This window comes from Notamacropus eugenii, chromosome 6 (assembly GCF_028372415.1).
Source record: "Notamacropus eugenii isolate mMacEug1 chromosome 6, mMacEug1.pri_v2, whole genome shotgun sequence".
NCBI lineage: Eukaryota > Metazoa > Chordata > Mammalia > Diprotodontia > Macropodidae > Notamacropus > Notamacropus eugenii.
In genome coordinates this window covers 200,331,507-200,355,078 of record NC_092877.1, presented here as the reverse complement: position 1 = coordinate 200,355,078, position 23,572 = coordinate 200,331,507, and the positions used below count along the sequence as shown (strand labels likewise).

At 37.3% G+C, this 23,572-nt stretch overlaps 1 protein-coding gene across 1 annotated transcript; it reads right to left on the bottom strand.

The window, feature by feature from the left end:
* Nucleotides 1-9,605: 9,605 nt before the first annotated feature.
* On the bottom strand, nt 9,606-19,912 carry C6H2orf49 (chromosome 6 C2orf49 homolog). The gene is made up of 4 exons (XM_072621756.1): nt 19,728-19,912; nt 17,106-17,272; nt 14,110-14,479; nt 9,606-12,726 (listed from the first exon to the last, which is right to left on the bottom strand). Exons 1-4 carry the CDS (start codon nt 19,824-19,826, stop codon nt 12,670-12,672), a joined length of 693 nt encoding a protein of 230 aa, XP_072477857.1. The 5' UTR covers nt 19,827-19,912; the 3' UTR covers nt 9,606-12,669.
* Between the last annotated feature and the right edge of the window lie 3,660 nt (nt 19,913-23,572).

Here is a 23,572-nt window from a genome sequence, read left to right as displayed (position 1 = left end):
GAGAGGTGGAGGAAAAACTGGGAAGAGAAATGAGAGACATGCAAGTAAAGCATGAAAAACAAGTAAACACCCTGCTAAAAGAGACCCCAAAAAATGCTGAAGAAAATAACACCTTGAAAAATAGGCTAACTCAATTGGCAAAAGATGTTCAAAAAGCCAATGAGGAGAAGAATGCTTTCAAAAGCAGAATTAGCCAAATGGAAAAGGAGGTTCAAAAGCTCACTGAAGAAAATAGTTCTTTCAAAATTAGAATGGAACAGATGGAGGCTAATGACTTTATGAGAAACCAAGAAATCACAAAACAAAACCAAAAGAATGAAAAAATGGAAGATAATGTGAAATATCTCACTGGAAAAACAACTGACCTGGAAAATAGATCCAGGAGAGACAATTTAAAAATTATGGGCCTACCTGAAAGCCATGATCAAAAAAAGAACCTAGACATCATCTTTCATGAAATTATCAAGGAAAACTGCCCTGAGATTCTAGACCCAGAGGGCAAAATAAGTATTCAAGGAATCCACAGATCACCTCCTGAAAGAGATCCAAAAAGAGAAACTCCTAGGAACATTGTGGCCAAATTCCAGAGTTCCCAGGTCAAGGAGAAAATATTGCAAGCAGCTAGAAAGAAACAATTCAAATATTGTGGAAATACAATCAGGATAACACAAGATCTAGCAGCTTCTACATTAAGGGATCGAAGGGTGTGGAATAGGATATTCCAGAAGTCAAAGGAACTAGGACTAAAACCAAGAATCACCTACCCAGCAAAACTAAGTATAATATTTCAGGGGAAAAATTGGTCTTTCAATGAAATAGAGGACTTTCAAGCATTCTTGATGAAAAGACCAGAGCTGAAAAGAAAATTTGACTTTCAAACACAAGAATGAAGAGAAGCATGAAAAGGTAAACACCAAAGAGAAGTCGTAAGGGACTTACTAAAGTTGAACTGTTTACATTCCTACATGGAAAGACAATATTTGTAACTCTTGAAACTATTCAGTATCTGGGTACTGGGTGGGATTACACACACACACATGCACACGCACATGCACACACACATAGTGACAGAGTGCACAGAGTGAATTGAAGAGGATGGGATCATATCTTAAAAAAATGAAATCAAGCAGTGCGAGAGAAATATATTGAGAGGAGAAAGGGAGAAATGGAATGGGGCAAATTATCTCTCATAAAAGAGGCAAGTAAAAGACTTTTTAGTGGAGGGAAAAAGAGGGGAGGTGAGAGAAAAACATGAAGTTTACTCTCATCACATTCCACTAAAAGAAGGAATAAAATGCACACTCATTTTGGTATGAAAACCTATCTTACAATACAGGAAAGTGGGGGATAAGGGGATAAGCAGGGTGGGGGGGATGATGGAAGGAAGGGCATGGGGAGGAGGGAGCAATTTGAGGTCAACACTCATGGGGAGGGACAGGATCAAAAGAGAGAATAGAAGTAATGGGGGACAGGATAGGATGGAGGGAAATATAGTTAGTCTTACACAACATGACTATTATGGAAGTCATTTGCAAAACTACACAGATTTGGCCTATATTGAATTGCTTGCCTTCCAAAGGGAAGGGATGGGGAGGGAGGGAGGAAGAGAAGTTGGAACTCAAAGTTTTAGGGACAACTGTCAAGTACTGTTTTTGCCACTAGGAAATAAGATATACAGGTAAAGGGGTATGGAAAGTTATCTGGCCCTACAGGACAAAAGAGAAGATGGAGACAAGGGCAGAGAGGGATGATAGAAGAGAGACCAGATTGGTGATAGGGGCAATTAGAATGCTCAGCGTTTTGGGGGGGAGGGGACAAAAGGGGAGAAAATGTGGAACCCAAAATTTTGTGAAAATGAGTGTTAAAAGTTAAATAAATAAAAGAGAAAAAAAAAGGGCAGATCAAATGGAAAAGGAGGTCCAAAAGCTCACTGAAGGAAAGAATTCTTTTAAAATTAGAATGGAGCAAATGGAAGCTAATGACTTTATGAGAAATCAAGAAATTATAAAACAGAGCCAAAAGAATGAAAAAATAGAATACAATGTGAAATATCTCATTGGTAAAACCACTGACCTGAAAAACAGCTCCAAGAGAGATAAATGAAAAATTATTGGACTACCTGAAAGCCATGATGAAAAAAAAAAAGAGAGAGCCTAGACATCATCTTTTAAGAAATTATCAAGGAAAATTTCCCTGATATTCTAATACCAGAGGGTAAAACAGAAATTGAAAGAATCCACTGATTGCCTCTTGAAAGAGATCCCAAAAGGAAAACTCCTAGGAATATTGTAGACAAATTCCAGAGTAGTTAGAGGAAATTTGTATACATATATGTGTCTGTAGATAGATAGATAGATAGATAGATAGATAGATAGATAGATAGATAGATAGATAGATAGAAAAACAGACAGACAGACAGATGGAACAGGATGAGTTGAATATGAAGGGATGATATCTAAAAATAAAATTAAAGGCTGAAAGAGGAATATATTGGGAGAAGAGAGGGAGAGATAGAATGAGGCAAATTATCTGGGGTTAAAAAACCAGGCAAAAGAGGCAGAAAAAGGTTTCACAATGGAGGGGAAGAGGGGGGTGGAAGGGAATGAGTGAACCTTACTCTCATCAGATTTGGCTTAAGGAGGGAATAACATACACACTCAATTGGGTATCCTTACCCTACAGGAAAGTAAGGGGGAAGGGGATAGGGGAGTGGATAATAGAAGGGGGGACAGATTGGGGAATGGGGTAGTCATAAGGAAACACTTTTGAAAAGGGACAGGGTCAAAGTTGAAAATAGAATAAGTGGGGGGCAGAATAGGATGGAGGGAAATATAGTCGGTCTTTCATAACGTGACTTATGGAAGTGTTTTGCATAATTACATATGTATAACCTACATTGAATTGCTTGTCTTCTCAATGAGGGTGGGTGGGGAGGAAGAAGGAAGAGAATTTGGAACTCAAAGTTTTAAAAACAAATGTTAAAAATTATTTTTACATGCAACTGGGAAGTAAGATACACAGGCAATGGGGTATAGAAATCTATATTGCCCTACAAGAAAGTAAGGGAGAAGGGGATGGGGGGGAGGTGGAAAAGGGAAGGCAGACTAGGGGAAGGGGTAATCAGAATGCATGCCATCTTGGGTGGGAGGGAGGGGAGAGATGGGGAGAAAATTTGGAGCTCAAAATCTTGTGGAAATGAATATTGAAAACTAAAAATAAATTAATAATAGTTTAAAAAGAAATGACAAGATTTGGCAACTAATTCGATCTGTGGGGCAAAGGAGGATTCCATAATATTACAATAATAATTTCTCTAATCTGGGAGACTACAAGGATAGTGGTGTCTTCAACAGTAATAGGGAAGTTTTCAGGAGGAGAGGATTTAGGTGGAAAGATAACATGCTCAGTTGTAGCACATTAAGTTTAAGGATGTCTCTGACACATCCAGTTTAAAATGTTCAATAAGCAATTGGTGATTGAGGGCTGAAGGTCAGGGGAGGTAATGAAGAATGGACATAAAGATCTGAGAATCACCTGCATAGAGATGACAGTTACATCCACAGGATCTCATGAGGTTACCAAGAAAGTATGGTGGAAGAAGAGAAAAAGGGCCTAGGGTAAAACCTTGGGAAACAGTTAAAGGGCAAGATTATGGACAATGAGCTAGCAAAGGAGACTGAGGAATGGTATGACACCCAGGAGAAACTATCATCATTAAAACCCAGAGAGGAAAAAGTATCCAGGAGGAAAGAGTAGTTGTGTCAAAACCAGCAGAAGAGTCAAGAAGGATCAGTCTGAGAAAAGATCACTAGATTTGGCAATTAAGAGATCACTGACAAGTTTGGAGACAACAGTTTCAGATTGCAAAGGTTGGAGAAGAGGAAAGGAAATGGAGGCAATTGGAGCAAATGTAGACTTTTTTTCAATTTGGATGAGAAAAGGAGGAGAGATATAGGATAGTAGCTTAAGGAGATAGTAAGGTGGGGAGGTTCTGTAGTTTTTTACATATTATTTAATCTTTTTCAATTATTAAGCAATTCTTTTCTCTACCTCTCACTTCCTTCCCTGTGACTGAACAAAAACTAAAATAAATATGCATAGTCAGGACAAATTCCAACATTGCCCATGTCCAAAACTGTTCGATTCATTCTGCACTTTCAGTCCCCTGAAATTGTGCCTTGCCACTTGAGGTTTTTCAAAGTTCTTTTTCTTTAAATTGACTTTCTCATTGTGTTTGTTCTACATCAAGTTAAGACAGTCTTCCAAGGTTTCTCTGAAATGATCAAGTTTGTTGTTTAAGGCACAATATTCTATTACATTCGTATACTAAAATTAGTTTAGTCATTCCTCAATAGGGGAGCACCCCTTCAGTTTCCAATTTGGGATTACTACAAAAAAGAACCCCTACCAATGTTTTTGTGCATATGGACCCTTTTCCTTTCTTTGATCTCTAACTAGATCAAAGAATATGAAAAGGCTGATGACATTTTGGGTATAGTTCCAAACTGTTTTTCGGAATGGCATTAGTCATTCAAAGCTCCACATTAGTGTGACTGTTTTGTTCACAGCCTTTCCATATCTTTTTGTAACTTAACATTCATTGCTTCTGGTCCTGTCCTTACTAATTAGTTATCCAAAACTGGAATGGGCTGCCTTCAGATATAGTACCCTCGATGAAGATCCTCAAGCACAGGTCAGTGAGGGGTTTCTTTAGGGTACGAATTAGACAAGATGGCTACTGAGGTCACTTCTGATCTCAAAATCAGTAATTCTATAAAATCCATCTTCCTTCAGGTCCAACTCAGGTGCCATAAAATTTACAAAATCTTCTGTGACCCATGTAGCTTTAGGTGATTTCTGGCTCCTCAAGTGTTTTATGGTACTTGTCTGGATCTTTCTTTTCCCCCTAAGTTGTTATCATGGTTTTTCAGGCACATTGACATGTCCTTATTCATATTCAATTTCAAGCTACATTAGGGAAGGGCAAGGACTGTGCATTTGTCCTCTATATATCTCTGTTGCCTAGCACAGTATCTTTCACATGCTAAGTATTTAATAAATGTTTGATGTTCCAAGGTCAAAAAGGGCAGTGTGAGAAATTCTAATAAGCAGGGAACACTTCTAGTTGGAGGCACCAGCAACTTATTCTTGGAATAAGTAACATCTAAGCTTGGCTTTAAGAGGATTGGGACTTGCAACGAAATAAAAGACGGTTTCAAGTAGGACAGTGGGGAAGAGACCCTTCCAGGCATGGTAGTCAGCATAAACAATATCTACGGGAGAAGGTAGGATCAAAATTAGGGAATAGTAGGAAGTTGAGTTTGGCTACAATGTATAGTGCAAATAACAAATTTAGAAAAATAGGTTGGGGTGAGATTTTGGCAGTCTGTTCCCCCCGCTTCTCCTGCCCCAGCCAGGATAGAGTGAATTATATCCTGGACACAGTGAAGAGACTTGGAAAATGTTTGAAAAAGAGAGTAACAAGATTATGTTGTGAATTATGAAGATTACGATACGAAAATAGATTGTCATGGAGAAGAGACTGAAGGCAGGAAAGAGCTGGAACAATAACTCAGCAAGTGTAACATGACCCCAGGTGATCATAGTGTGAGTGAAGAAGGTAATAGATGATAGTCTGAAGGTAGAATTTATAGGATTTAGCAACTGACTGACGTGTGGAATGAGAAAAGGACATCAGATGTATTCAATGTTTTAAGCGTGGGTGAACTTCTCAGTGCCATCAACAAAATCAGTGAGGTTGTGAGGATCAGCTTTGGGGAGATGAAGTGTTCAGTTTTAGATCCATTGAGTTTGATATGTTAGCAGAACCTCCTGATGATCTTAAGTGGATAGTTCAAGGACTGAGGATGCGAGCACTCAGAGGAACAGGTTGGAGACATAGCTTTGGGAGTTATTCTTACACACACTTTGAATTGACTTTAATTTATCATATTGCTTTGTAAGCTTAAAATCCGTTATGAACTCTTGTTTCATAACTGCTGTCATTCATTGTCCAACTTTTAAGGGTATACAGTAGATTAAAGAATGAAGGTTGGGCACAAGGTAGGTTAATTTCTGAATGTAACTGCAAAATCATACAATATTCTTGTATTTTATTATCCTCGTATCTTTTGCTCCCCATTAACTTAGGTAATTCAGCTTATGATCAGTCACACTGGAATGGTATCAATGGAGTTAAGTTACAAAGCAACAAAATGCCCACATTACATGAACTATGTAACAAAGCAGCCTAATTCCATTCAGCTCAACAAATTTAAGTTTGGTTGGGGTTTTTTAATGCCTACTATGAGTAAACCACTTGCTAAGAGTTTGAACTATACACTATTGAGAGGCACTACAGAATAATGAACTTAGAGTCATAAGACCTCAATTAAAATGCCACTTCAGTTACTAATCTGCTGTGCACCTCTCTGGACCTAGGTTTCTTTATATGCAAATGAGGGAGATGGACTAAGGACTAAGATCTTGTTCAGTCTTTTTTTTCATTTGTGTCTGACTCTTTGTGACCCCATTTGGGGTTTTCTTGGCAAAGATACTGGTGTGATTTACCGTTTCCTTCTCCAGCTCATTTTACAGATAAGGAAACAGAGGCAAACAAGGATAAGTGACTTGCCCAGGGTCACACAGCTAGTAAATGTTTGAGGCCAGATTTGAACTCTGGTAGAAGAGTCTTCCTGACTCCAGGTCTGGCACTCTACCCACTGTGCCACCTACCTATCTTTAAGCACTAATATTCTTTTCTAAATGATGGCTGGTAAGCACACATTTCATGGGCTTATTGTTCTCTTCATATAATTATTGGTGTAGACACACCTGAAAGCAATCACTAACTAAATGTTGTTTAATGGCTTGAGTAAGGCTAAAATTAGTTGTAACTGAATTTTAAAAATTAGATTATTTCCCATCTTACCATGATGTCACATTTTGATATTTACTTATTTGAGATGCTTTGAAGGATAAGAATTAAAAACTAAAATAACATAAAAATTCTTATACATTACAAAAGATGATCATGGAAAATGAACTAAATATTCATAATTTTTTGTTGATGTTATGAACACTTGGGAGTAAAGTTTCTGTCTAGAAACTATATATTTAAAACAGTGTATGAATTAAGGAACTAACATTTTAAGACCTCCTGGAATTTTTTCTTAAAAGATGTCAATAACAAAATTTCAGTCACATCATGCTAAGTATCTAGGAAAGAATTGGAATTGGAAAGGAATTGGAAATAAGTGAAGAATCACTCATGCATTAGAGAATCAAAGGATTAATGCTTTATAGATCTCAAAAGTCAATTCCCAACTATAAATCAGAAAAGCCAACTCCCTCAATTTTACTCAAGAAATTTGCCCAGGGTCACAGAGGTGGTAAGCTCCAGAGTCAAGATTTGAACCCATGTCCTCTGAATCCGGAGGCTGTGCACAAATTGTCTTTTTAGTCTCACCCGTTAATAACCTGACCAGTAATTTCAGGTATTAAGAAATAACACCAAGAGAATGTAGCCACTGCATAAAACATTATGATGCTTACTCCCAGGCCCTCAAATTTATGCATTTATCGGCTTCCGTTCTGTTTTGTAGTCAAAATTCAAATGAGACTCAAAAGGAGATAAATCAATATTATCTCTTCCATCTTTACAACTTCAACAACACTACTGTTAACTTCATGTTGTAGAAGTATAAAATGTTTAGAATAGGCTTACATAAATGATGGATGTTTTATATATTTCTCTAATAGTACAACTGGTGACATTTTCCTAAATTTCACTAAGACAGGAATTACCAACACAGAATGGAACATAATGGAAAAATATTTTGTCTAAAGGCCAACTTTATTCAATAAATTTTAGATTACTGACTTGTCATTATATTGCTTTTTGCCTACTATACTGATTAAACTGGAAAGGTTTTATTTTGCACATCTGGAGGGTATAGGCCATATTACAGAGATTATGGATCTAGGTGCATCAAAAAAAACTAGTAATTTAGAATATACTGAAGCAGCTTGTAATCTTACATAAATTTAAAAAGGGACCTTTATAAAAATCTTTGCAACAATGTTCTCTAATAAAAATATCATTTCCAAGATAATAAGGAACTGGTTCAAATTTATAATAAGAGCCATTCTCGATTAAAGGATACCAATAGGCACAGTTTTTGCAAAGGAAGAAATCTAATCTATTTATAGCTACGTGAAAAAAGCTCCATATCACTAATAATCAGAATTATGAAGTTCCATCTCATACCCATTAGACTGACAAAGCTGACAAAACAAGAAAATGACAAATATTGGAGGAACTGCAGGAAAACAGGCACATTAACACCCCGTTGATATATAACTGTGATTTGGTCCATCCATTTTGGAAAGCAATTTGGAACTAGCTAAAACTTGGTAAAGTATGCATGCTTTTTGACACAGTAGTACCAATACTGGGCCTGTAGCCCAAAAGAGATAAAAGAAGAAAAGAACATAAACGTGCAAAAATATTTACAGTGATCTTTAATGAAAAGGCAAAGAACTGAAAACTAAGGGGCAAGGTATTAACTGATGAAGGTAGAACAAATTATGTTATACAAATGTAATGGAGTTGTGGCACATTCAAGACATAGGGATTCTTGCTCTGGAGACCACAGCATGTTGATTTAGAAAACCACAAATTTACATAATCTTTGTTACCTTGCATTTTTATTTATTTTGTTAAACATTTCCCAGTTTTTATTTTGCATTTTAATTTGGTTCAGGCTGCACTAAGGAACTGTGCTGACCTCGAGTCTGACACAACTGTAATGTAATGGAACACTACTGCCCCATAAGGAATGATAGGTGTGGCTTCTTTAAACTGAGGCACAGGGATGAGAACAGAATCAAATTTATAAAATAACATTGTAAAGATAAGCAACTCTGAAAGATTTATTCTGATTAATGCAATGACCAAGCACAATTCCATAAGATGATGAAAAGTGTTACCCACTTCCTGACAAGAGGTGATGGACGCAAGATGCAAAATGAGATATGTATACATGGCCAATGTGTGAATTTTTTTTTCCCTCAATTGTGTATATTTCTTACAAGGTTCCCCCTAACCACCCAAGGGGAGAGAAGAGATGAGAGGAAAAATAAAACATATAAATAAAAGGCCCTTTACAGTGCTTAAAATTCTGGGGTAGAATTAAGATGCAAAGCAAACCAATTTATCCTGCCCTCCCTTTTCCCACCCCATTTATGAATCTCTGATTTTTTATCATTTTCTTGAATGAGCTAGTTCATACAAAGGCAATTTTCCAGCCCATCCCTTTGGAACTGTAAAGAGGCCAGACAAGTTCCCATATGACAATTTCTACAGCAGAATGCATCTCTACTCTCAGCCCTTCATAGCTCCTATTCCACTGGGACCTGAGACATGTCAAGATCACTGGCAATTCAGAAAATCTGGACCATATTCCAGTCAAGATATGGAAGTCTGTGCTATAAAAATCTATACGTTTCTTCTTTTAGGATAGCTGAATAAAATAAAAAGGATTGTCACCTTATATTTACATGTTAATAGAACGTGCTTTACAAACAACAGACTTCTTCAAAAGTAGAGCTGAATTAATTTTATTTAAATAAGGATAAGGCTACTTAAAAGAATCTTTACATACAAAAAAATGTACATTACAATATTAAACTTTCCTGTACTGAAGTACAAAACCTGCACAAGTGTTTAGTAAAAGAGCACACTTTTTAAAAAAGAACATTTTGACCATTTTACAGCATCTAAATGTAATTGAAAATCCACAATAGTGAAGGGAAGCTAATACTTATTTATGACAATCTACTGGTATTTTTACCTAATGTAAACTTTAAAAAAAAGTACTTGCTACTTCATGAGCTTTCAGATCACTTTGAGGACCTTCTTCTACAGCTTAAGTCAAGGAAAATAGAATTCCAAGAAGTGCATTAGGAAGAGATTCAATAAAGACATACAGATCGTGGTCACAATATTAGTTGAGCCAGCTTCTCCTGGTGCCCGGTAATTTTCTAGGTTTTAAAAGATTTTTAAATGGTACAATACTTTTTAGACCAGTGATGCTATTTAGTATATATGTATAATGCTCTCTGTAGTTAACAGAAGCCTTGTGGCTTAAAAGTGAAAGCAACCCCCAGGGCTTAGAGAAAAGGCAACTCATCCCTTCTGCCCTCAACATCATCAACAGACAAAATGCCCAAGGGTGCCATTGGCAAGACTCAAGCTTAGGCAGTACAGAAGGGCAAAAAAAAGGATAAAAATAAAGGAAACTCAAGAGGAAGGAAAAAGGAATAAAAAAATTTTTTTAAAGGTATATATGATGGGAGAAGTGACATAATGCCATTAAAATTTCATCAGGCCACATAGTGACACCAATACCATCTTGCCTACCCCAACACTAAGAGAATCTGGCTCGTGGGGATGGTAGAATTAGAAACTACAACTCAGATCTGAAAAACATTACTGAAGAAAGGAAGATCCAGAAAGTTCTTCTAAGTTCAAACCAAGTTCTTCCAAAGCCCTTTAAAACCATCATAAAAAGAGAGACATAAACGCACTACACAAAAATTTAAAACACTGAGCTTCCAACACTTTTACTCCCCAACGTCTGTCCTTTAACGTGCATTATTATGTGGAGAAAGGTTTTTCTTGGATTAAGAGAAAATGCATCTATACCTTGAGAAGATGCTCATATTACATACGTACGTGGCATGGCACTCTTCTATTCTGACTTCTCCACAATGTTTCAAACAGAAAAATTAGCTTAATAATGTGCTGCCATATGTGCATTTACTCTGAATGACCATAATATAAACTTCAATTTGAAGCAATGGTGTTACACAGTTCAGCTGTTATTACCAACTTAACCTGTATGTTAAACACACAAATAAGAAATTAATTTCATTGAGTAATAAAAGCAATTACAATGTTTCCATTGACTAAGAATTGCCAATAGGATAATTTTCACTCAACTGAGAGAGAAATGGCAATGAAAGCTAAGTGTGACTACAAAATGCAAAATATAATCTACACACTACTCCAAATTTGTAATTGTGTAAATATTCAAACATATACATTTATGACTGTAGTTGTCCTCCAAGATCATATAAATCAGCCCTGCAGATTACCACATATCCAAAAATCATCAACACCTAGGCTTTATCTATTAAACTATACATAGTACAGGTTATACAGCCTGAGCTGCATATGATGTTTAAAAAAAGAAATCATGGGTTGGAATTTAATAAAGTATTATCCACAAAGCTAAATTAGTTTGTAAGGCTGGTGAAGAGCTAAACTCAAGTAAATGCGCTCAGCATCAAAAAGTAAAGGTACCACTCTACAAAATGTTGGAAAAATCCTACTCCAAGCTGCAGGTCGGCAATACAAGTACTTTACGTAAGCAATGTTTTCAAGAAAATTTAGATGTAAAGCATATTAATGTAAAGTGAATCCTTCTTTACTTCCACTGCGAAATCAGAACTGCATGCTCACTAAGACAAATTGTTTAATAAATTAAAATGTTTTGGTGATTCAAGAGTTAAGACAATAGCCATTCACATGACAGGCCATTAAAATATCCCAGCAGCATCATACCTAGTTAAGAGTTCAAACAGACAGTTCTTATTTCCTTTGTAGCAAATTTCTAACTCCAGAATCTTTTCTTCTGCCTATTCCAGAACATTTGCCCTTGCCTCTATGCATACAACTAATACAATTCTCTTTCTTATCCAGGAGTACTGACAGTATCTAATAGGGTTGCCTATAGTAGCACACACTCAAGAGCTACTACTATTTTAATAGCCCTTTAGGTTAACTACGAGTTGATCGTTTCTATATGTTCAAATTTCTTTAACTTCAAATGTAGTGAGTGATATCTATATTCTCAAGTGCAAGATCGTAACAGATCAAAGGGTGACATGTAAATTCCCACAGGGGGTAAACTTTAAATTAAACATCATTATACCCAATAATTCATAACTAAACCAATCTGCCATTATTACTAGTTCCATCAATGCAAGTAGCAGCAGCTGCTTCTTTTTGTTACCTGTGGCTAAGGAAACCATAAAAACAGTCGCAGCTTATAGGTAAATTCTGATTATGTTTAAGAGTCATGTTCTGAATTCACTTTACTTGGTGATCTCTTGAGAATAAGTTTAGTAATATTTGCTGATATATCTATATGACAAACATTCTTCTACTGAGCACATACTAATGGAGGAAACCCACTAAACTGGCTATGATAAAGAAAGAGTGGGAGATGAACAAAAATTTAGAAAATTATCACATACTCTGAAGTTGTCTGGTGAAAATTATTTCTGTGCTGAATCAGAAAGCTTATTATCAAGCTTGCAAACAGCCATTTGGCCAAGGTGATTAATGACATACATCAGGCCTTTAGTAAAAAATACTGATTTTTAACAATTTGACTACCATTGTATGACAGAGAAGGATTAAAAAGAAAAAAAGTGTCGAAGGGGAAGGAAAATTTTTGGAACTTATCTGCAAGGCTGTCTGAAACCTTTTAAGAAAATTCCCCAGCAAATATAGTACTTAAACTGGTCAATAAATGTGGCCTTTTTGTTCTGAAATCTATGGTTATAGGATATATTTACATTTTGGGGAACCCCATTCATTCATGGCCATGTAACATGCTGGATCTTCCTCTTTGCTTCTGTGGGCTTTAATTCACTCTGAAAAGAAAGATAATGAAAATTATATGTATCTCAATGAAATGCAAAACAATATATACAACAGCCACAAGTTCCCGAAGATGGTGCTACAGCAGGTCACTGCTGCCATCTGGTGGAAATACGTTTTATTTCATGTTCAACAAAATAAACGCCAGATACTGGAAAAATGGAAGAGTGTTAATTATCCAAAGTGGCTAGAGAGCTAGCCTTAAAGTCAAGAAGACCTGGTTCCAAATCCTACCTCTGAAATACTGGCTCTGTGACCCTACTGTAACCAATCCTCATTGGTGGAGGGGGTTCCTCACTATAAGTTCCCTATAACCAATAAAATCACGGGTCTAGAACCCTGCCCATACCCCCAAAAAGAGTAAGCCATATGGTGGGCACAAAAGTATTATTTATACAAGTGCCACTTAAATCATCATCTACCATAATAGCTGTAGTGGCTTTCTTGCCCACAACTTAAAAGTTGTCTTATAGGTCTTACTTATTAACAAGATCTAATTTTATTTGTACTATTTGGAGTTATGCTCTCCTGTATGATCCCTCCCCTCAAAAAATATTATCATAAAAGTGATTTCTAGACCTCTCCCTTGTCTGTAAAATGAAGGTGGTATTTGAATAAATCATCAATAAGATACCATCCCCTTCCCCAATCTAAATGCATAAATCAAACTAAAAACAAACTACAAAATCACTCCACAGTTAGTGTGAAGAATGACTGTCAGAGCACCCCCTCAAGCACAATGAGAAACAAATTAGGGAAATGACCTAACCTAAATTCTCCCGTTAAAAAGAATTCTAAGAATAGTGAATATATAAGTATATGTGTATGTATATGCATGTATATATGCATGTGCATACACACACACCAATATCACAAGATAAATTCTTTTGAAGTGGAACTACTTAGCTAGCTAACTAATCCATCTTAAAATACTCACCTAACAGATTAAAACTTCTACCAGATATATTCACTTAGTATATTACACTATCAATTTATGATAATTCCAAGCATTCAAATGTTAAATGATATTAACTGAATATAGCATAACAATGACTTCTCTAAACAGTCTTCAAAAAAGAAGAATGCATATTAGCAACTCTCTACCAGTAAAAACAAATCAAGTTAGAATTAGTAGAATGTGTTTTTCTGACCTAAAAATAGTTCATGTAAAAACATATTAAGAATGGATAAAAAAGTGAATGAGACAGAGTGAAAGCATGGTTATTTTTTAGTTTTCCAAGTCTCACAATATTCACAAATGAAAAAGTAAAAAGAACAAAAAACCATTAATAGATCCAATATGAACAAGTGACATCTCAGCCTCACCACTCACTTTTCAGCGCCCTTATTGAGTATGAAAACCATTATATACCTACCACTGATTCTGCTTCTTCTTTTGGAACAGTTCTCTTTAATTTCACAACAGTAGTTCCCCCAATAGGAGACAAAGGTGGTGATTTTACATTGGTCAGCGTACTCCTACTAGTCATTAGCACATGGTTCTGTTTAGTGTCATTATTGGTTTCCACTTTAATGTCTGTAGGCAAGGTGGAAGGCAGAATAAGGGAGGAAGCATTTGAATTTGGTAACTTCCTAAAGGTATTGTTAGTAATGCCTACTGAAGGAGGAGGCTTCAGATGATCATTAGCTCCATTTTCAGTCTTTCTCACTTTTATGCTTGTACTTGTTGAATTTCCATCAAAGACAATGAGGGGTCTTTTCCGTAAACCTTCCACACTCATATCCCTGAAAAATACAGAAATCTTTTAACTTTTTAAAACTGTCATCTGGACCAGTAAACCAGTTAAATGAAATTCAAATGCAAAATAAGCTATTTTATTTTTTAAAGGGAGGAAAGGAGGTATGAAGCACTGTGTATGTGAGGGGAATTTGTAAAACTATACCTAAGTACTAGCAATGAGGTTTGCAGTTGCAAAAGAGAGGAAAATAATTATCATTAATTTATCCCAGTGTTTTATATATACATGAGCAATACATTGAAACTCTGCTTTAACGTACATACAAGGTAATACAGAGGTTGTTTTAAAAATGGAAATCTACACTAATAACCAAACTTCCTCCAAAAATTTAGATAAATGATACTCTCCTACTTCTTTAGAAATACCTGTTTCTATTACTGTCTTTGCCTTCAGCAATAGTTTAGATTAGATACTGAATTAGAAGATTGCATTAAACCTTTGATATGTTGGCAAAATCTATGATCAAAGTACCATAGTAATTTCATTTCCTTAAATAAATGATATACAAAGAAAAGGTACCTTGGATATTTGCTATAAAGTCTTATTAGTGGCATCATATCCAGTGTCTTTATACTTTAATCACTGCTGGCTAATCTATACATTCACTCATACATGGTAAACTGATCATGAGTTTCATTTGTGAACCCAATACAATAAAGGGCCTAAATTTATGGAATAGATGTTTGTGAAAAAGTGGTTAGCTAGCTCATTCTAATAGATCAAATGATTTTAAAAGCATGAGGAGTTTGATGATTGTATTGTGATGCCTTTAATGAACCAAAATCACCCTCTTTATTTTTTGTGCAAATCTGGACTTTCACATGCCAGATTTTCTTCATTATAGCTATGTTATCATTAAAACTTTGCTTACAAAACACTGAGCCAATCATGTGAGAACTGTCATGTTATAAATCAAAACAGGCAACTACAACAAGATATTTATAAAAAGTCTTTTCATTGACATCCCTAAAGAGACTGCCACAGTATACATTTTACAAATTATTGGAAGCCAATAGCAACACATAAACTATTTTATCACATAACCTTTAAGACAAAGGGTGACATAATTTGAGTTAAAATGGCATGTTCACCAACAAACAAGAAAAAAGCTTTATGCTCAGAGGCCCAACTATCTAAAGTAGTTAAGTTTTTGCAATAGTAGTATTCAACCAGCCTGACATTCTGAGATAATGATAACAGAATATTTAATATTAATATATTAATAATTTGGTGGATTTTGTATACGAAGATGACTCTGGTAACACACTGTAAATGAGGCAAGGGCTTTGAGTTGTCTTCGCAATAAGTCATTAATTTCCTAATAATCAATCTACTATCCCCTCCTAGTCACGTTACCTCGTTATCAATGGCATATATCTGTGAGATGCCTACATAGGATTTCTTGTTCAGTCTGTGGCTACAGAATAGAGCAAAACTTTCGGAATCACACTAGGATGGAACCAACAATGATGGTCTCCAACAGAATGCTCTAATTAAATGAACTAATGACACTCCCCTTGGAACATCAAAGTACTATAACTGTTTCCTGAATTAGGCACCACCTATGCAAGAACAGGTACCAAAAAGTGATGAGCCTCTGTCAGCCCCAATGAAAAGACACAGCAGAGAGCTCAAAGGGCTCCCAGGGCCTGCAATTACCTCTGGTGAATCCCCACCTATCTGGAAGTGATTCTGATGAAAACACACAGAACCAAGGACAGAAAGCCAGTAAAACGGAGAGATGAACCTAATCCTGGAGCCTATTTTTCCCAGGCCCAGCTTTGTCAGCACACAGGCTCTGAAAACCTCAGAACTACAGAATCTTAGAGGAAGAAAGGGCTTGTGCTATACCTAAACAGGAATAGCCTCTAAAACATCCTTGACAAATTGCCATCCAAACCCTCATCTGAAGACCTCTAATGAAATGAAAAGTTAATATTGCATTTTGAGGAGGCCCTATATTGTTAGGAAGTTTTCCCTTACATTAAGCCTATGGCTCTTTCTCTGCAACTTCTAGCCACTGCTCCTAGTTTTATCCTCTAGAGTTAAGTAAAATAGGTCCTTTATCTCTTTTACACATGACAGCCCCTCAAATACTTAAAGATAGCTATCATGTATCACAGCTCCACTGCACCAAGTTTTCTCTTCTTTAGGCTAAATAAACATCTAGAGTTCCTTCCCGTGGACTTTGTATGGCTGCTTCCAGACCCCTAAACAGTCTGCTCACCCTCCTCTATGCATGATTCAGCCTATAAATACCCTTCCTAAAATGTGGTACACCAAACTGAAAACAATATTCTAGCTAGGATCTGACCAGGGCAGTCATTTTGGACACTATACTTCTCTTAATGAAGTCCAAAATTCTATTAGTTTTAGCTTCCACGTCACACTATTGACTCATACTGAGCTTGCAACCACTGCATCTTTCAGATATTTTTAATGCTAACTGGTGTTGAACCATACTTCTTCCATTCTATGGAATTCCAATTCTTCAGTCCTGAAGGTATTTGACTAGTTACTGTTACCTTTACACTATACATTCTGGTAATATCTTAAATATTTTCAAGGGTGCCAACTATATGAAATTAAAACCAGAAGCATTACAAAAGTACCTTTTATGCTCATTTTTCAATTCATTTTGTCCTCTTTTCTTTTCCATCATTTTCCCCCATCTACTTTTTGGTAATTCCCTTTGAGGCAAAGGTATGGCATGTTGAACATAGAGATCAGTAAGGTCATCTTTGTTGATCTTTATTTCCTCTTCAACAACTATATTCTTCTGTAGAAAACAGAACAAAGATATTTTCAAAACATTAACATGATAACGAAATAAGCTTTTAAGACCATTCTCATAATCTATAAGCTCCTTTTCTCCTCACCTAAAAAAGTTTACTAATAACAACCATAAAAGACCAAGATATACATAGAGGAAAAATACAAGAAGCATTGTAACTGTATCAAGTTTTCAAACAGTGGGTTACAGCTAAAACCTAGACTACCTTTACAAGCAAAAAGAATGCTTAGCACCACACATTGATTACTTCAGCCATATAAACATGAAGAAAATGATAATATTCAGTAGTATAAACTTTACCAAACATAAAAATGACTATCTACTATGTCCTCCTCAAAACATATTTTTACTGTCACTAAGTCTCACTTCTGTGTTGGACAACCATCGTCTGATCTAGTAGAGCATTTAAGAGCACTATCATTAGGTTGTATCACATATATCATTATGAGCATCTAGCACGGCATTTAGCATCTAAAAGTATTATTCCTTATATCCTGATAACTGCAGGATGTACTGGAATCTGTACCTTTGAAAAGCTATTTCTGAGGCTGGCAGTAGTGTATCATTAGAGCAATCTGCTCTGTATACACTACCAACTACTGCTTTTCTGTTTTGTTTTGTTGTTCCCATCCATCATCCAAACATCCTAACTATGCCTTTTGTCACCTCATCCCCTTCCACTCTTTAACTATTCTGGAAAACAAAAGGCAAGATATAATTATAACTTTTTTCCTTTATCAACAGAATGGAAATCTTGTATTACCTCTACTCAACTCCCAATCCATTTACAGGGCTCAAGGGAGTAGTTTATGGTATGAAAATGTTCAAACAATCAATCAACTAGCATTTATTAAGTGCCTACTAGGTGCCAGGCACTGGAGGATGCCCACACAAAGAATAAAACAAGCCCATCTATGATAATACGTAGCTTTACATGACACTGCAGTTTGTAATTCTAAAAACATCCAATTAAGAGGCTGATATGCTTATTTCTTCAAAGTTCATTCAAGAACAGAGGTTGAATTGGGAATGGAAAATTAAGGCCTGAAAGTGCAGTGATATCTTCTAGTGCAATTGTTCAAAAGTACCACCCAGCTCTAAACACACTCTTGGCTATTCCTCCAAATGAACACAAATTACTCTTTTTCTTCCCTTCTATGATGAACCATAACTCTTCTACAAATTTAAATCCTTACCAACTTAAAAACAATTTTAAAAAACACTTTGGGATTTCTGATCTTCATTTCTGACCTTTATTTATTAGAAAATATATCATTAGACAACATAAACATAAGTGCACAACATGTAAAACCTTCGTAGTTCTGTTTTACAGACATTACTTCATTTGATCAACAAGCCTATCAGTTAGGTAGGTAACGCAAATATTACCACCTTCCCTATGATAAAACTGATGCACAGAAAGGTGAAATGACTTATCTAGTTTCACAGCTAGTTAACTGGTTCATTTATATGAACCCAATTTTTCTGACGCTAAATCCAGTAGCTTTCCCCTTACAACACTGTTTATTTTAACTTAATAGTCTATATAATTGAGTAGGAAAAAAATGGAACATGGGAAATTACCTCAAGCATCAGACAGTCAATTTATTAAGTGCCTAAGATGCTAAGGATCTAAGGGCTAAGTGCTAAGGATACAAAGAAAAGTAAATGGCAGAATCGAATATGGGAGAAATAATGCAAACAACTGTATACAAAGAAGTTATCTGCGGGATAAATTGGAAATAATCAATAGAGAGAAGGCCCTAGAATTAAGAGCGACACACAAGGCCACGGCAGGGTAGGTTACCCAAAGGCGGGCACACTTCTGGGGGTTGTCTACCATCCTCCACTTTTCTTCCGTCTCATTTCCTAGCCTCCCTTTCTCCTTTCCTTCCGTGGAGCAACATGTTGCAGTGACATGCGTGCCGGGGTGGTCAGAACACAGGACGCGGTCCACTACTTACCGGTGCTCCGCAATCCCTCAAGACCCCGTCTCAGTTTCTTCACCAGGATAACGGGACGCAAGGCTTGCACCCACTACCTCCTGGGCTCGTTCTGAGGACGTGCCACGGACAAGGGGGCTCTTATCGTTAGGGTAACTCCCTCCCTCCATCCTCACCTAACGGGCCTCTCTCCGCGGGCCTGCCCGGGCCTCCGCAGGTGGCACCTAGAAGCTCGGGTGCAATGAATGAAAGAGAGGAGGCCCGCACCCCCTCGCCGTCCAGAAAACCATTTCAGACGCCGAGGGGTGTGGCGGGCGGTGCCAGGCAAGCCTCGGGCGAGGACACGAGGGCCTCCCTCCTTCGCCCGCCGGGGCTCCTACGAGCGGCTGCGATCGCCAGCACCACCCGTCCGAGGGCCGGCGTCGCGGCGGCCTGGGGGCGGAGGACCCCGCTCCCGGGCCGGGCCCACTCCCTGGCCTGGCCGGGCGGCGCCTCACCTGCTCCAGCGTGAGCAGCAGGAACTCCTGGGACAGCAGCTCCGGGTGCAAGAGCATCTCCGAGCCTGGGCAACCGCGACCTCCCGCATCCCCGGCCATGGTCGTCTCCAGGAGACCCCGGCCGGCCACCCACAATGCCTGGCGAGGGAGCCTGGACGGAAGTGACGCAACGGGGGCGGGGACAGACAGGGTCGGTTCCGGACGCGAGTCTCGCCCTGCCCACTCCCCTTCCGACTGGGTGACCCTCCTCCTACGGAGGAGGTGTCGTGTCTGCGGCGGCAGGCCTGGGTCTTGCTGCTCCTCTCCCGGGGCCCGCTTGGGCACAAGACGGCTTTGCATTTCATAGGGAACCTTGCAACATTAATCTGACACAATATGTACGTAGATCGTGGAGCCCTAAGGGGATTTGAAAAAAAACAAGAAGCAAAAACACTAATGAAAAGACCACCGGAATGGAGGAAAGAATGAGAAGAACGGAACGCGAGATAATTGGCTGCGTTTGCTGTGACGTCAGAATAGCCTCAGGGACCCAAGGTTCCTAGAGCCCGTAGCAGGCGCTTAATTTATATTTAGTTATTGAATAAAAGTCCATACTGTCTGTCAAGACATTCAGTTTCCCATGTGGGAGACAGTGAAAACATTTCTGCATGATCTTAGCCCAACGATATGGCTCTAAAAGGTCCTTCGAAGTCTCCTAGATCTATCTTCTTATTTTACAGATGAGGAAACTAAATCCAGAGGAGATAAGTGACGTATCCGAAGCCACTCAGAAATAAGTGGCAGAAGGGGGTTTTACCCTAAATCCTCTGAAGCCAAATTCTCTTCCCATTGCCTCCGTGCCTTAACGATGGTTTGTAGTTAAGACATCTAAGTTTTAAGCTAACAATGCAATCACAAACCAGATTCCTAGAGGAAGTCTGTAGAACTCAGAAGATACAGTCATTTCCCTAGGTGCCCAGAAGGGGCGGGACCCGAAACTTATTTGCATAATCACAACCTCCCTTAAAGCAGTATGGAAATATTGTGAATATCAAATGAGATAACTTTTGTAAATTACAAAGCTGCAATAGACCAGAAAGCTGTTATCCCAATGTGAATTTCCAGCCTATGCACAACCTTGAAGATAAACTGTTGATATGGATTCTTAAAAAACAAAGGCTTGCTAAAAGTCTTTCTTTAAAGCGTAAAGAGTCACAGTGTACCTCTTTCTTTGAGAATGGAGTTAATATGAATCAGACTTAGAATATTAAGAATTTTACAAACTTTATAAAGTTTCGGTCACCTACAAATTCATTCCTTATCTCCAGATTTCCAGTCCCACATCTCCAAAGCTATGCTTGATATCATCACCAAGATTTCTAATGGGCATCTCAAACTCAACATACAAAAAACAATTCATTATCTTTTCCCCAAAATCCTCTCCTCTTTTCCTTGCTTCCCTATTTCTTTTGAAGGAACCATCATCCTTCCAATCACCCAGGTTCACAATCTTCCTTCCTTCTTATCCCTCATTCACTCATTAGCCAAATCTTGTTGATTCTCCATCTCAAATATATCTCACTTCTCTCTACCAGCCTCCCATCATTTTTCACTTGGACTTTTGCAGTAGCCTCCTAAGTGATCTCCATTTATCTAGTTTCTTCCTCTCCAAACAATGCTCCACACAGCTTCGAAATTGATATCCCTAAAGCAAAGGTCTGGCCATGTCACTCCTCTACTTAAGAAACTTCAGTAGCTCCCTGTTGTTTCGAGGATAAAATACAAACGCTTTTTTTGACATTTAAAGCCCTTCACAGTATAGTTGCAATCTATATTTCCAAGATGATTACACAGTTCTATGACTCATGCATTCCATGTTCCAGTCAGACTGGGCCACTTGCTTTTCCACATGCATGACATTTCTCCAATGCCAGTCTTTGCACAAACTGGCTTCCATGCCTGGAATACCCCCCCCACTCTTGCCTCCTGGAGCCAGAAGCTCTTGTCCAGGTACATCTCAAGTGTCACTGTTACAGGAAGCCTTTCTTGTAGTAGTATATCACAAAAATCAAACACTCTGAGCAAGATAGATTTATGAATTCAGAAATTCAGGGTTGGTTTGTATTAGGAAAACTATAAACATAATTTACTATATTGATAACAAAATCAACACAAATCATATGATTACTTCAATAGATGCAGAAAAAGCTTCTGACAAAATATAACAGAAGTATCTATTAAAAATCAAGAGCCAGAATTATCTGTAATTTGGATAAGCTATGAAGCTTTTCCAGTAAGATCAAGGATGAAGCAAAGTTGTCATTTATCACCATTATTATTCATTGTACTTGAAATGCTACTTATAGCACTAAGAAGAGAAAAAGAAATCTAAGGAATAAGCATAGGCAAAGAAAGAACTAAGTTTATCACTTTTTGCAGATGATATGAAAGTTTACTTAGAGAACTCTGAAGCATCAACTAAAAAATTAATTGAAACAATTAACAAAATTATCAGCAAAGTTGCAAGATATAAAATAAACCACACAAATCATTGACAATTCTGTAAATAAGAATAAAATCCAGCAGGAAGAAATAGAAAGAGAAATTCCACTTATGATAAGCAAGGATAGTATAAAACATTTATGAATCTACCTGACAATATACATACAAGAATTATATGAACATAATTACAAAACAATCTTTATACAAATAAAGATCTAAATAATTGGAGAAATATTAATTGCCCATATGTAAGCCAAAACAATTAATAAAAATGACAATACTACCTAAATTAATATATTCAGCGCCACACCAAACTACCAAAGAATTATTTTATAGAGCTAGAAAAAATAACAAAATTCACCGAGAGAAACAAATGGTCATAAATATCTAGGAATTCAATGAAAAAAATGGGAAGGAAATAGTATCACATCTGAAACTCTATTACAAATCTGTAATCACAAAACAATTTGGTCCTGGATAAGAAACAGGGAGGTTGATCTGTGAAACAGATTAGGCATACAATATACAGAAGCAAATGAACATTTTTGTAGTTATTCAATTGCTTTGGTTTTGTCCAACCCCTTGTGATGCCCTACTCCCCTCCCAAAATTAACAAAGCATTATTTGATCCCCTCAAAGATCCCAGCTATTTGGGAACAAGAACTCACAATTCAGCAAAAGTGTTGGGAAAACAGGAAGAATGTCTGGTAGGAAGTAGAGACCAACATCCCATGAAATATATCAAGATGAGCTCAAGATGGGTACATGATTTAAACATAAAGAGTAACATCAAAAGCAAATTAATAGAAAATGGGAATTATTTGTCAAATCTATGGATAAGAGAAGAGGTCATGCTCAAACAAGAGATAAAGAGATTCACAGGAAGTAAAAGGGATGATTTTGATTACATAAAATTAAAAAGTTTTTGTAAAAGCAAAACCAATGCAACTAAAATTAGAAGAAAAGCAGAAAACTGGACCAGGGGATTCTTTGTAGGAAGTGTCTGATAAAAGTCTCATTTCTGAGATACATAGGGAAATTAATTATGTTTATAAGACTAAGAGGCACTCCCCAGTTGACAAATGGTCAAGGGATACAAATTGTTGTTGTGTTCATCCTTTGTTGCCGAAGAAGACCATGCCACCAGAGAAATGATGACATGACTTGCACTTGACTTTGTTTTGAGTGAGGGAGGGTGTGCAAGGTCACCAGTCTCGCTTTTTCCTCCTGAGCCATCTGGATCTAGTGACCAGATGATATTCATCAGGATGACTGGACATGGCCTAGGATGCAGTGGGAGACCTTGGCCCCTTTAGGTATATAAATAGGCAATTTTCAAAGGAATATGTGAAAGGAATATATTC